Here is a 14,068-nt window from a genome sequence, read left to right as displayed (position 1 = left end):
ACACCACTTGCACCAACCAACACAGAAATCCACAGCAAGTATAAGAAGTAACTAAAAGACAACACGAGCATTAGGTCCAATAATCAATCAGTAAGTACATTTGTACAAGTCCTATAGACCTAGTGCAAGTAATAGGACATATTAAAAAAACTGAAAGTACATGTGATTTTAATTTTCAAGGAAACAATATTCCAAAGCTTGTGGGAAATGATTACAAAAGCCCTCTCTCTTTTCTGCCTGATTCTTCGGAGTTGGCATTCGACTGCAGAGAGATCTTGCTGTTAAAAGAGAACACACAAACCCTCAAATACATGGCAGAGGGGAAGAAACACGCCAATAATGCTGTAATAGTTGTACAAAATGATTTAAGTCAGTGGCTGCAGGAGTGTGTAAAAAGGGGCAGCAGAAATGTTAATGTATCATAAAGGAAAAGCACAGGTGTTGCTCGTCTCATTAACGATGGCTCTGTTGTATAGAAATGTCCCAGTAAGTCATGACATGTGACAAGAGAAAAACTCAAAGCAGCACTTTTCAAGCACAGGTGAAATGAATGAAGGCTGAGTGCCATTGAGCTGCTGTGATTTCAGGGCCCTGGTTTCGTTAAAGCTTGCTCACTGTCACTCTCACTGGGACACTTGAATAGAACAGAGCCATTCGTCAGTGTGGTCAGTAACACCTGTGCTCTTCCAACAACACTTTATAATGATCATAACTAATTTATAAGCCTTTAGTAATTAATGCACTATACATACGCATAATGCAGTATACATACATATATCACAATTGTGTTGAAAGTCATCTATAAACCTTTAGTAAATTGTGAATTAATCATAAATTATTAGTAGCCTAAATGATTAATAAGTAATTAATTGATATATTATGAATCTTTATGAATTTTCCATCCCTTCTCCACCCAATACATAGCATACAACTAATCATCTTACTTAGTCATTGCACATGGTCCGTTTGTCAAATGCACTACAGTTGTTAGGAACGTGACACAAAGGCTTGAACTCTAATGCACGACTCAGGACAAGGTTTCAAAAATCCAAAAAGGTATTTACTGAAGGACACAAGGGGGCGGTATCGGAGACAGAGCTTAAGCCTAGTCCCAGACAAAAGTGCCTGTTTAAGTTGTTCTAACTCTAAGCGACCTGCACAGACTCATCTTAAAATAGTCCTAGATTTAGCTTGTTCTGGATTAAACTAAACTGGTTGCAAGAGGGAGGATTAGAGCTACTCTAGGACTAAATTGAATCCTAAATGAATCCTTCAAGGAGGCAGGTTTAACCTCTGCTTAAGTCCAACTGTTTGTTTGTGAGGCAGCATGGACTTACTTGGAATACCTAAATGAAGATGAAAATGCACAGCAGAGGCCAGCTGGACGAATACTTGTTGATTGGAGTAATCCATTAAATTACTATGATGAAATAACTTTTAGAGACCGCTTTAGAATGTACAAAGGAACTGCATTACAAATAATATATTTGCTTGAGCCTAGCCTTCCCTCAAAGAGGAAGGCCCTTACCCACTTCGCACCAAGTTTTGCTCACTTTCAGGTTTTTGGAACTTTTCATGGGGAAACTGATGATTTGTGTGGCGTCAGTGAAGCAACTGTTTGTAGAATAAGTTCACAAAGTCTATAAGGCCATTTGTGAATTGAGGAGTATTTATATAAAGTTCCTTGATGCTGCCGCCCAAGCCAACTATAAAGTGCAGTTCTATGACTATGGCCACTTCCCAGGAGTGACTGGCTGCATAGATGGATGTCATGTTCCCATCAAGTGTCCATCAACCCCTGATGCTGAGGAGTACAGGAACCGTAAGAACCGGTTTTCCATCAATGTCCAAGGTGTATGCAATCCTAATTTAGAGTTTACAAACATTGTTGCCCGTTGGAAAGGTGCAACTCACGATTCTAGGATCTTTCATAACTCGTCTTTGTGTGCTCAGTTTCTAAGTGGACACCATAGTGGACTATTACTTGGTGACAGTGAGTATGGCCAGAGTAACTTTTTGTTCACTCCCTACTTAAATCCCACGACAGTGGAGCAACAAAGGTACAACAGAGCTCATATCCGCACATGAGGGATGGTTGAGCGGATGTTTGCCATATGGAAAAGTCGAATTCCAGTGTTTGCGCAATACACTTCGTTTCAAGCCAAGTAGATGCTGCAAGGTGATCATTGCTACAACCCCTAGTAGCTGTCCTGATCCTCCAATGGAAGATCAGGATCAAGCAGATGTGCCCACGGTTGAGACAGGACATTACCAAAGAGGACTGGCACACAGAGTCGCTTTCACGTTGCAGCACTTCAGCTAGGTGAGATGCATGTAAATATGGAATATATTCATAATGGGATATCTTACCTTTGATAATGTTGGTTTCAAATGTAGTTTGTGGTGAGTAAAATACGAACACTCCAAAAAATGTAAATGACAAAACATTGTTTTATTTATCAAATGATATCACCATGGCTGGTATTTACATTTGTATATGTTTTCATCATATCTCTCTCTCGTTCTATTTTCATATCCAATTCAGCCTTTAGGATTTTCATTTGTATGTCATGCTCTTCCTTTAGGTATTTCATTTTTTGCTTATGAAACTCTCTTGCTAACTTTTCATGCATGGTCATCTTTTGTGTGCTCTGCTGAAAGGTGGTGGCATCATCTTCTCTCAGAGATGCTACAGCACATGTGGATTGCACACACACTCACTGTGCCCTGGCTCTTCCAGCCCATTCAGATTACTTTCCTCTGGGAAGAGAACACCATTAGAAACACAAATATAACCATATGGTGCACAGTCATACTCGTATAATAACATGAAATGAGAGGGAAAGGTAAGTACAAAATAAAACAGGAAGTGCAGACGAGACTAGACATGAGTGACTGTAACTTAACAAGTGAACAATGAGACATAACTAAACATAAATCTAAATCTAAACAGACTATAAACTAAACATGAAACATAAACCTGATAAACTTGACATAAAATTAACGAGCATGACGAGATGTTACAAGAGTACAGAGAGTGTAAACAACTATAGGCCTATGTCTTCTCTAACACACATGGAGTCCCCAGTGTCCTCTTTTCACCTGTTTACAAGGAACTTTACTAGCAAGTAACATGTTCGGAGGTTAAAGTTATTCCCCAGATAACATTGAAAAGTGGTGATTTGGTCCTTTAACTAGGAGGTCGTGTATTGTCTTTAATCCACCACTAGATGTCACAATACTCTTTAAATAAAAACCTTTGACAGTTTGGTTCACGCAGGAATTCATCCTCTGGCTTCTCTCCAGTTCCACCACTTGAATGAGGATCACATTGTTTTATAAAAGCAAATGTTGCCGGTGTCAGTGAGGGTGTGTTACACCAGAGTTTAACATAGAAATACACAACGTACACTGTTTGTTATGTCCAGACAAAGCACATCAGTTGAATGGAGGCTGTACATGAAACATATTGTGCTGCAGAATGTGGTGTAGATGTGGTGTAAGTGTGGTGTTGATGATGGTGCAGGAGCTGTGATGAACTCAGTGCTGAGACGTATTCACTAGACTTGCTCTTTTCTATCTGTCCACAATGTCCGTCTTGAAATGGGAAAAAGGGCTTTAAGGTTTGCTGCTCCTGTGGTTTGGAATTAGTTTCAGATTGATTTGAGTGTAGGGGAGCTGGTGTCTTTAAGTGTTTTTAAAGTGACCTCCTTTAGAACGAGTCTGTTTTTACCACAATGTAGAGAAACCTGTTCCACACCCACACAATAAAGACAATGCAATCCATTGCTGTGTGACTCATGGCTCTGAAGTTTAAGTTTTTTTATTACAACTTTCTGCTCTTGTTTATGTCAGTTGGACAGGTGGTGACTTACCTTTTTGCTTTCGGGTGGATTATATTTATTACAAAGAGAACACAGCAACAGCAGCATACAGCTGTAAGATTATAACAATCATTTATTATACATCTTTAAAACATTCACATCTGAGACTGGATAGTAGAATACATATTAAGAAGGGAGTATCAAAATATTTCTATTTCATTTAAGATTATTTTCTTATATGTGCTCGTGTTCATGATCTTACTTAGTTACTGCACATGGTCTGTTTGTCGTGTGAACTACAGAGGGTGTAGACAACTGCATGTCTTCTCAGCTTCTTCTTTTCACCTGTTTACAAGGAACTTTACTAGCAAGTTATAACATGTTCAGAGATTAAAGTTATTCCCCAGATCACAGTCATTCATAATGTATCCATTCAATACTTATTAAACATCGAATAATGATTTGTTTATGATTGTTTCAGGATTTACTAAAGATTTAGAGATGATTTAAAACACATTTGTGACATGTTAACAAAGCACTTATAAAACATTTACTAACATATATAAATGTTTTTTGCAGATTAGGAGACGCACAGGCTGCACAGTGCCCTCTGCAGTAATGTCATTTATTGGTGGTTGAACATAAGAGCTCTATGGTGTGATGTTGTTCCACTTCTGTAAAGTTTGACATTTAATGCAAATGATCTAGTAGTCTATGGTGATTTAAAATGTCATAGTAGTCACATACATCATCGTATATATCAACATTATTTCTTCCTTGTCTTATTTTGTCCATTTTAACCGACCTACTTTAGACTTTTATCAAAGTACATTTTAGCACCACTTAATGTATTTATAATCAAGTAAAATGTCTTTAAAGTGACAGTACTCATACTTAAAATGATATTCTAGCACACTTTCCATCCCTGGTAATTTATCATAAGCATTGTTTTTCTCCAATAAGTAGTCAAAGTAAGTTGGATGTAACAACAAGACGTTCAATCAAAATATTTCTATTTAATTTAAGATTATTTTCTTATATGTGCTCGTGTTCATGATCTTACTTAGTTACTGCACATGGTCTGTTTGTCGTGTGCACTACAGAGGGTGTAGACAACTGCATGTCTTCTCAGGTTCTTCTTTTCACCTGTTTACAAGGAACTTTACTAGCAAGTTATAACATGTTCGGAGATTAAAGTTATTCCCCAGATCACAGTCATTCATAATGTATCCATTCAATACTTATTAAACATTGAATAATGATTTGTTTATGATTGTTTCAGGATTTACTAAAGATTTAGAGATGACTTACAACACATTTGTGACATGTTAACATAGCAATAAGATTATATAACAAATACTAAGATGGTAGTATCAAGATATTTCTATTTCATGTGCTCATGTTCATGGTGCAGACGCTCTCCAGCAGTGAAACTGTAACTCACACCTCAGCCTGCAGAGTGTGGAAAGATGAACGTTTTTGTAATTAACACCACATGATCCTTCGTCTCTTTTCTCTTTTCCTCCCCTGCAAGGAGAATCTGATCGTATCCAATAAGGGAAAGTAATAGGGCCAAAGTGAAGAGAAGCGGGTGCTGAATGGTTTAAACTCAAAGGGACTTGGCAGGGGGCATGTGAGAGGAAGAAAATGTTTCTCTTCTTCCGCCTTGGAACAGGTGAGTGGAAAATGGAGGATGAGTTATATAATGGGATGAATGAGGTGTGTCCCGTACTGTCATCAGTATAACACATGTTTAAAAGACACTCCCACTGATATATTTAGAGACTTATATCAAGCAGACTTGTGCTGCTGGTATTATTTAGCTAAGTTGAACTGAAAATAGGACATTTACAGTTCCAATAACAAATTGCAAAATAAAGTATTTAATTTGTTTCCATTGTGATTCTAGATGATGGCAGAAGTACATGCATGCATGCACAAAGTATATTCAACTTTATTCGAATACTTGCATGTTTAAAACTGGCACTCCGAAAACACATACTCATTTCTTAGCTGCTCAAAAGAAAGAGTTTAAAAAAATAAAATAAACTGCTTTTAACATGGTGATGGTAGCTACAGTAGCACTTCAGGAATGTACTACAACTGCTACTGTTTCTTGTATTGTTCTGTTTTGTCATGTTTTTTTTATCATTTTGTCATGTAGCTTAATGGACTAAGCTACAACTGCATTTTGTTACCCTGTGTTGCATAATGACAATAAACAAACACACACACAGAGACACACACACACACACACACACGCACACGCACGCACACACACACACACAGACACACAGACAGACAGACAGACACAACACACACACACACACACACGCACACACACACACACACACACACACACACACACACACACACACACACACACAGAGACACACAGACAGACAGACAGACAGACAGACAGACACACACACACACACACACACACACACACACACACACACACACACACACACACACACACACACACACACTTATGACTTTAAACTCACTACTTTGGGTTTGGATGAATCCCACTCACTGTAACTTTCCATTCACTCTGACATATTTTCTCCAGACGGCTACACTGAGCAGCTCCTCAATGAAGAGCCTCGCCTTAAATGATCTACTCCAACTCTTGACCAACACTAACACGCGCACACATGTCGACAAGGGTAACCATTTTCTCTACACAACACAAACATAAACATTGAGACAGCTATTTTATGTGGAAAGGGGAACATTTCCAGTGCATGAATCACTGTTGGTATGGGTGTATACAAGCCCTTATGTGTGTGTGTGTGTGTGTGTGTGTGTGTGTGTGTGTGTGTGTGTGTGCGTGTGTGTGTGTGTGTGTGTGTGTCTGTGTGTGTGTCTGTGTGTGTGTGTGTGTGTGTGTGTGTGTGTGTGTGTGAACTCTTTAAGAGGAGGGTTGCCCTCTCAGTCTGACAACAGTTTTACTCGGGACAGCTGGTGACACAGACGTGATCTCTCTTCATCCGGGGAACGTAAACTCTAAGGTGAGTACTGATAATTATTGTTATTGTTGTTATGAATTAAAAACATTGAGAGTAATATCACCCCATTGTGATGATTTTGAACCTCTGATTTTTACATCCTCACTGACTCATGCTGCTTTGTAGGTTTGACAACACAGAGTCTACAAGTGTTATGTACCAACAGTATGATTTAAAAGTATTACCTCCCACCTCTGGTAATTACTCACACTCTTTGTCTCCAGTTACAGCCATGGCTCGTCTGGAACAGGTCATTATAAACATCGTGGACATATTTCTGGAGTATGCTGATGATGAAGGCAAGAAATCCCAGTTAAACATAGAAGAGCTGAAGAAAGTGTTAGAGCAAGAAATACAAAGCCCTGAGTTAAAAGTAAGAGACTCAACCCACTTTATAAAATACATGTCATCCTGCTTCTTATTCACCATTCAGGTGTGCTTTTGTGTGTTTCATGCTGTTATTTAACCGTAAGGATGTGTCCTACAGGATAAAATTAATCCAGATGACATCGGGGAGGCCATGGGGATGTTGGATAAAAACCACGATGGCGAGGTCAACTTCCGAGAGTTTTGTCGTTGTGTGTGTGTCCTGGCCAAATGCTACTACCAGAAGAAGACAGGAAGGGGTGGCAAGAAAGGCAAGGGCAAAGAACAAGAAGGTGAACAAGAAGACTGAAGAACTGTAAATTCTTTAAATGTTTGTAGCAACATAATATGACATCTAGGCAACAGTATGTATATGTTATTATGTGACACAACTGACCCTGAAAACAGACGCTGCTGGTATTAGGCCATGTGCATATCCATTATGAAACTCAAGCTTGTTATTTGTGTTTTAAACTTTTGTGCAAAATGTGATATTCACTGCCTTCGTACTTCTGTCAACTCGTTTGCAAAGAGCTGTCCATTCCTGAAAATAAACTTAGAAAAATTAAGTTTGATTTGTTGTGGGTGTCCTTTTCTGTTTATCGCAATCACTGCACATGTAGTTGATAGGTGTTTGGTGTCACTGCTGTGGAAGGAAACCAGAACGGGCTCATCAAACATTCAACAGACATCACCTGCTATGGTTTCCGGTGCACATATCTCTGTCAGTGCTTCCTCAATGGAAATGTCTGCTCAATTCTTTGCAATACTACTGACTGAGGTACCCGTCAGGTTTAAACTCTACTGTATATATTGTACACAAGAGGCTTGAGGATGTCTTTGTGATCTCTTTTAGTTCACCCCTCACCTATCCTCCACTCTGTCTCTGACTGTAGGTGTGTGTCGCCGCCCTTCGCGAAGTACAGCGGAGGAGTTAATGTGAATGACAAAGTAAAAAAGAAAAATTGTAATTAAAACCCCCTGTTGAAGACCTAAGGTGTAGGCAGTGTCACATATGCCATTTGTACATTTTTGTTTTGCACATTATGACAAAAAAAAATTCAAAGGTTTTATCGTCAAGTAAAGTGAGTGTGTTGAGTTTTTGAAACACAGAATGAACAGAAAATATAATTGTCAAGATTTTTTGCAGACACTATATTGTCAAGCCTTATGGAAGGTCTTGATATTTGTGTTGTCCCAAATGGTCTAATGGTCAGACCACCAGGTTTACACCCATATAGATAAAAGCTAACAAAACTAAAGTCAGAAGAAGCTCAACACTGAAGGATGAAGGGTGACAAATGCTCAGAGCAAGTTTTGTGTGTGCTGTAGCACAGAATGAAGCTTTAGATTATTAATTATGCTGCCAGTTTACAGACGGTATTTTATCATTTCCATTGCATGTTAGGCTTTTTTTAAACCACAAAACATACTTGCTGAGAACAATGCCTGTAAGAGCAGAGGCACAATGTCTGACACTTGTACATACATATTGTACAAAGAAAAGAGATCTAGCCTACGCCCCACAAACCAGTATTATGAGTCCTTTTGTGCAACACAGACAAAGCATTTCATTAATCGAATGTGTACGAAAGTTCATGCATCGATGCATGTTTTGGTTACAGGTGGAGTACATAATCTTACATAAGTTGCAAGGTGGGGCCTTGTCATTATTGAAATACATAACCTTTACCAACCCTAACCCTAACCATAACTTTTACCAAAACATGGATACAAATAACTTACTTCAGAGTAGTCTCTATCATCTTCAGGAATAATTATGTCTTTGTGGAGTAGGATAGGGATTAGGGTTAATTTACACTTTTTTTGGTAGCTTTGCTTCTTTCGTATCTGGAAGGGGGTTTAAACTCACCATTTTTAGGCTGGGATGAAATCTACTGTATAGCTTACTATTTACATATATTTTTCTTACAGCTTGCAGCTCTTTAATGTACTTCAGCTGTAACCAAAGCACTTTACATATCAATGTAAACTTACAAAACACAAATAAGCAATGTCAACGTGTGCAAATACAACACAAATGTGAATCCACCCACTGAACAATGATAAACAATAACTGGTAAAGCTAGTTTACTGGGGAGTGGGCCAGATTTCCAGTATGTGAATCATCAATTGTGTACCATTTATTTTGTATACAGCTGTCAGAGATTGTGTGTCTGCTCTTATAAAAGCAGCCTTTGTCCCTCAGTCCAACATCAGTTTCCTCTGGGACCAAATTGATGACACAGACATTATCTCTCTTCCCCTGGTGAACGTGAACTCTCAGGTGAGTGCTGATGGAAAGCAACACATAGAGGCAGTTAGTTTTGTGGAAGGAAATAAAAAAGCTGTAATATGTTCAGATACTGCGCATGACGTGTACAAAACTGTCACATGACACATGCAACAGAAATGACAGAATATAGTCTGTAAACTGGCAGCATAATTATTTAATCTGAAACTTCAGAGTAATTGAATTTGCACTTTGCACATTGTTCTTTCCTGTACTTTAGTTGAATCTAATTTAACAATATCAATATCCACAAGACTTTACAATATAGTCACAGCAAAGAATCTTGGCAACAACTTTATTTTCTCTTCGTCCCCTATGTTTTAAAAGCATTAACTCTTGTGTCTCATTTATTATTACTCAAAATCCTTATACATCTTTGTTTCAAGCTACAGCTATGGCTCGTCTGGAAAAGGTCATTAAAGACATTGTGGATATGTTTGTGGAGTACGCTGACGATGAAGGCAAGTTAAGCAAGGAGGAGTTGATGAAGATGTTGGAAAAGGAAATTGAATGCACTGAGATGAAGGTAAGAAACTCAACACACTCGCTTTAAATGACACGGTTACAATAATGATGCACATCTATACATAATACATTATGTTGCTATCCTGCTTCTTCACCACTCGGATGCATTTCATGCTGTTAACTGTAATAATATGTTCTCCAGGAGAAAATGAAAGCAGCTAAATGTGAGAAGAAGACGGAGAGGATGGGCCGCGATGGAGAGATTGACTTCAGTGAGTTTTCTCGTTTGGTGGGTTTCCTTGCCAAATGCTGCTACCACAAGAAGACAGGCAAGGGCAAAGACTGTGGAGGCTGCTCAGAAGATTGATTATGAAACCTTTGACACCGACAACAGAAGCTACAGATTGTAACTTACATTGTCTCTCTGTCAATTGGTTTTCAAAGTCATGTCCCTTAAATACATGCTGAGAATAAATAAAAACTATGAGTTTAAATCAATGTGGGCTTCTTTATCTGTTTCTGGCTTTATGGCTATCACTTGCAAAGTAGTATTCAATGTCGTTGCTGTGGATGATTACAAGCATGATGATGTACTACCCCACAGGCTTGGCTGGTATCAATAATACCTTTTTGTCATCAATTTCTCTCCCCATTAAGAGTCATCACACCTCCCAGTGTAACTCTCACTTTTTCTCTTAGTTTCCATCTTTTCGTGCTAAACCACTTATCTTTGCCTGTTTGCATCTATTTGTTTGAAAGCACTGCCTTTATGAATCGGTCAGCCACTTGAAGCTGAATAAATATGTAGAATGGAAACGGTCACGTATGTAATTCAAAAGCAAGGCATGATGTAAAGCAAACTGCTTTTTTCCGTTTCAGTCAGAAATAATCTCTGTTGAAACATGTTGAATTCTCTCAACTGCCGAATGCACAGGAGATTTATTTATCTAACTGCTTTGGCACATTTGGTGCCTGCAAAGATTCCCCAGCATGGAGTCTCTTGACCACGCCCTTCTTTTGTTTTTGTCTTCCTCCTGTCTGTACTGGTGTATCTGTCTCTAATTACATTAACACCACCCACTAACTCTGATCATCAGATGTTTCAGCATTCAGCTGATTCAACATATTGTCTGGGCTGGCAGAGACAACTTGTTGATTATCATGTACTTGTTGCTTTTTTCATTTAAACTTGTATTCACATTGATGCATACAAAGGTTGTATTAAAAGCCATGGAGACATAAAGTTGGGCTGACATGAAGCAGTAAAATAAATTAAGACAATATTATGTTATGTAATGAACAGTTCTGTTAAATAAATTGTAAGGTATACTTAGTATGTAGCCTACAAATTGTTTGAAAACACAGGCCTACTTGTGCAGTAGCCTATTGACGTGCTGATAGTTGTTATATGTAGTAGCTTACTTTAATTTACCATGCTGGTAATTATAGTATTTCATGAACTTAATGTCATTTAGCGATTGAATAATATTTATTCTACCTCTTTGTCTTTCCGCCATTTTTTCCTGTGCTTTGTGAATAACTTTTATCTTTACCAGGATCTAGTCTGAACTGTAAGAGGACATTCTTATCAAACCTCATATTTATAAGAATGTTCCTATAATTTCACTTGGAACATTTCTTAGTACCAGGAAGCTTTATGGATACGGACCCTGACATTTTGTAAGCTTTTCCGGAATGAAGAAAGAAAGAAAAAAGAAAAAAGGGAGAATGAGGCGTGAGGGTTTGGAAAGAGGGTGTGTCAACCTCTATTATAAAAGGTTTTTGTCCGTGCTCTCTTCACAAATCCCTCTCTTCCACCCTCTACACAAGCTTTCATACTATTTGGTAAGTGGAAATATTTATTTTAATCTTTTTTGACATAGCATTAACCATTTTGCATTTAATTTATCGTTAATTAATAGTAGCATTATGTGGCATGAGATGCATGGAAGAGCTTCTGGGTTTGTGTCCTCTGTGGAAAACTACATCTGAATAAGATTCAAATTGCAATCTATGGAAAGATTATAACAATTCTAATTTGAATATTATAATAGCAACGATCATGAAATTGGTGAGGATTCAGTAAATTAAAGCCACCAAGGATTCTGGGAAAAAACAATGACAAGTTGTTTAAAAAGGCATCCATTAGGATGGGAAAACTGAGATTAACTGAAGGAGAAACAAGCAGTAAAGGGAGTGAGCAATCAGACCTTACTGGCAGGATAGCGTTTAGATGCCTTGAATTGTTTTATAAAGATGCAGACTTGCCTTCCACTCCAAACTACAGATGTGCTTCTCTGTTGCAACAGCCATACAGCACTTTATCATGTCTCTTGTTTAAAACCAATGGTAAATGTAGTGTTTACCCCTTAGGTACAGAGAAAAGATTAGAAACCAAAGAATCAGTTCTATTCATAAGACAAATGAGAAAGTGTGTTGGGCAGTAACTTTCCTGATCGTAACAAGCCGCTCATCCAAGAATCCAATCCTTAGTTATTATAGCCTGAAGCATTACCACATTACTGCATTACCGCCATGTAAAATGAATTAATAAATGAATGAACACTGTGATACACAGTCAACAGTATTTTCTCTCATTTTCTCATTTCAGCCAAAATGCTCATTGAGGCAATAACTCTCTTGCACCAGGCCTTCGATGATTACGCTGGAAAAGAAGGAGACAAAACTACTTTGAACAAGAATGAACTCAGTAAAATGCTCCAGGATGAGTTTAACATACCAGTAAGTAACATATGTGGCACTTTTGCAATAGAGAGCTTTGACATATGTTCATGTTTTACAAATCTAATCACAACTCCTGATGTTTTTCTTTCTCTAGTCCAAATGCAAGGAGGCAGAGCAATTCTTCAAAGATCTGGATCATGACGGTGATGGTACCGTTAATTACCAGGAGTATGTCACTTTTGTAGTAGTCTTCAGTATGCTTCTGAAAAAATGAATTTGGCCACATTGCCTCAGAACTTTTGGCCCAATTTAATTTGTACTAAATGTAAAAACTGAGTGATCCAACTTCACCAGTAATACAGTAACATCTATAACATGTACATGTCATTATGTGTTCTGAAGAGGAAAACACAAATTAATCATAGATGGGTTCTTAAATTGACTCGAGGAACTTGAAAGGTGCCGACTTTGAACATGTATCATAGATTGTGAATGCCAGAGGTGACTAAAGAAATAAAAATAAATGTTGTCACATTTTACGGATGTTTTGTGTGTATTCCTAAACAAAATAGATATTGTGAAAACTCAGGCTGCTAACCCTCTCTACTGTACATCTGGCAGAAATGCCTTTTCAAATCTCTTAAGCATTAAGCATTAAACTCTTTTGAAACATGATGAATTATCTCAACTGCCGAATGCAGAATGCACAGGGGATATATTGCTTAATGTCTATTATAAAAGAAAAACGATGTAAAACTCTAAGACAGAAGCTTATACAAAAGTGTCATAGCCATATTTGCAGAGAAATTCTATTTTAACCAGACTATAATCAATAAACTATTTTATATCGTCAGTTAGCTGTTGGCAACTATTCCCTTCAAACAACGGGAATGTGCTCATATCACTGTTCCGGTGACATAACATTTGCATTAAGTCACATGGATTTTCATCCACTCCCAACAGGTTAACTCACTCACAGTCTAGCAGACTCAGGGAGCTGCTGCAGGCTTTAACATTAAGAAATTATTATATAATATAAAAGCATCCTGCTTTCAAATGCAGCTTACTCTTAGTGACACATACAAATTTACACATACAGATTAAGTTAATAAGCGGTCTGCAAGGTTACTGTCTGCAGAATCAAGCTATACCAACATTACTGTCAACCTAAATTAATCCTAATGCCTAATCCACAAATCCATATAATGAATCCTGAAGACCAGAAGAGACTACACACAAGTAAATGAACTGAATGAGTATTTTAGTACAACATATCACTTAAAAACTAAAACCAAAAGAAACTCCCACCTGCATCCTGTCTGTGTGCTGAGCGAGAACATGTCATGGAGATATGTCTATATTTATGAAATCATAGGTGAATCACCTTCTCCTCTAACACTTGGTAAGACTTCAAAATATTT

General features: G+C 37.9%; 2 protein-coding genes and 1 long non-coding RNA gene across 4 annotated transcripts; all 3 read left to right on the top strand.

The window, feature by feature from the left end:
• The first annotated feature begins 5,425 nt into the window (after positions 1-5,425).
• Positions 5,426-7,608, top strand: LOC115021886 (protein S100-G-like). Its single transcript, XM_029452628.1, has 4 exons — positions 5,426-5,499; positions 6,747-6,841; positions 7,063-7,211; positions 7,326-7,608. Exons 3-4 carry the CDS (start codon positions 7,071-7,073, stop codon positions 7,512-7,514), a joined length of 330 nt encoding a protein of 109 aa, XP_029308488.1. The 5' UTR covers positions 5,426-5,499; positions 6,747-6,841; positions 7,063-7,070; the 3' UTR covers positions 7,515-7,608.
• A 1,818-nt stretch (positions 7,609-9,426) lies between these two features.
• On the top strand, positions 9,427-10,424 carry LOC115021889 (repetin-like). 2 transcript variants are annotated; one of them, XM_029452632.1, is made up of 3 exons: positions 9,427-9,491; positions 9,884-10,023; positions 10,165-10,424. In XM_029452632.1, exons 2-3 carry the CDS (start codon positions 9,892-9,894, stop codon positions 10,327-10,329), a joined length of 297 nt encoding a protein of 98 aa, XP_029308492.1. In that variant the 5' UTR covers positions 9,427-9,491; positions 9,884-9,891; the 3' UTR covers positions 10,330-10,424. The 2 variants fall into 2 exon arrangements, with proteins under 2 accessions (XP_029308492.1, XP_029308493.1); XM_029452633.1 differs by having other exon boundaries at positions 9,463-9,491; positions 9,890-10,023.
• A 1,336-nt stretch (positions 10,425-11,760) lies between these two features.
• LOC115021891 (uncharacterized) lies at positions 11,761-13,186 on the top strand. The gene is made up of 3 exons (XR_003833768.1): positions 11,761-11,807; positions 12,574-12,704; positions 12,802-13,186. It is a non-coding gene; the product is annotated as an uncharacterized LOC115021891 (long non-coding RNA).
• Positions 13,187-14,068: the final 882 nt, after the last annotated feature.

The sequence above is a fragment of the Cottoperca gobio genome, chromosome 16 (genome assembly GCF_900634415.1).
Source record: "Cottoperca gobio chromosome 16, fCotGob3.1, whole genome shotgun sequence".
Lineage (NCBI taxonomy): Eukaryota > Metazoa > Chordata > Actinopteri > Perciformes > Bovichtidae > Cottoperca > Cottoperca gobio.
This window is presented reverse-complemented; position numbering and strand designations above follow the sequence as displayed.

Coding starts and splice junctions, on each gene's coding strand:
- LOC115021886 (XM_029452628.1), top strand. CDS start 7,071: ATGGCTCGTCTGGAACAGGTCATTATAAACATCGTGGACATATTTCTG. Junction 7,212..7,325: donor TACAAAGCCCTGAGTTAAAA/GTAAGAGACTCA, acceptor TGTGTCCTACAG/GATAAAATTAATCCAGATGA.
- LOC115021889 (XM_029452632.1), top strand. CDS start 9,892: ATGGCTCGTCTGGAAAAGGTCATTAAAGACATTGTGGATATGTTTGTG. Junction 10,024..10,164: donor TTGAATGCACTGAGATGAAG/GTAAGAAACTCA, acceptor TATGTTCTCCAG/GAGAAAATGAAAGCAGCTAA.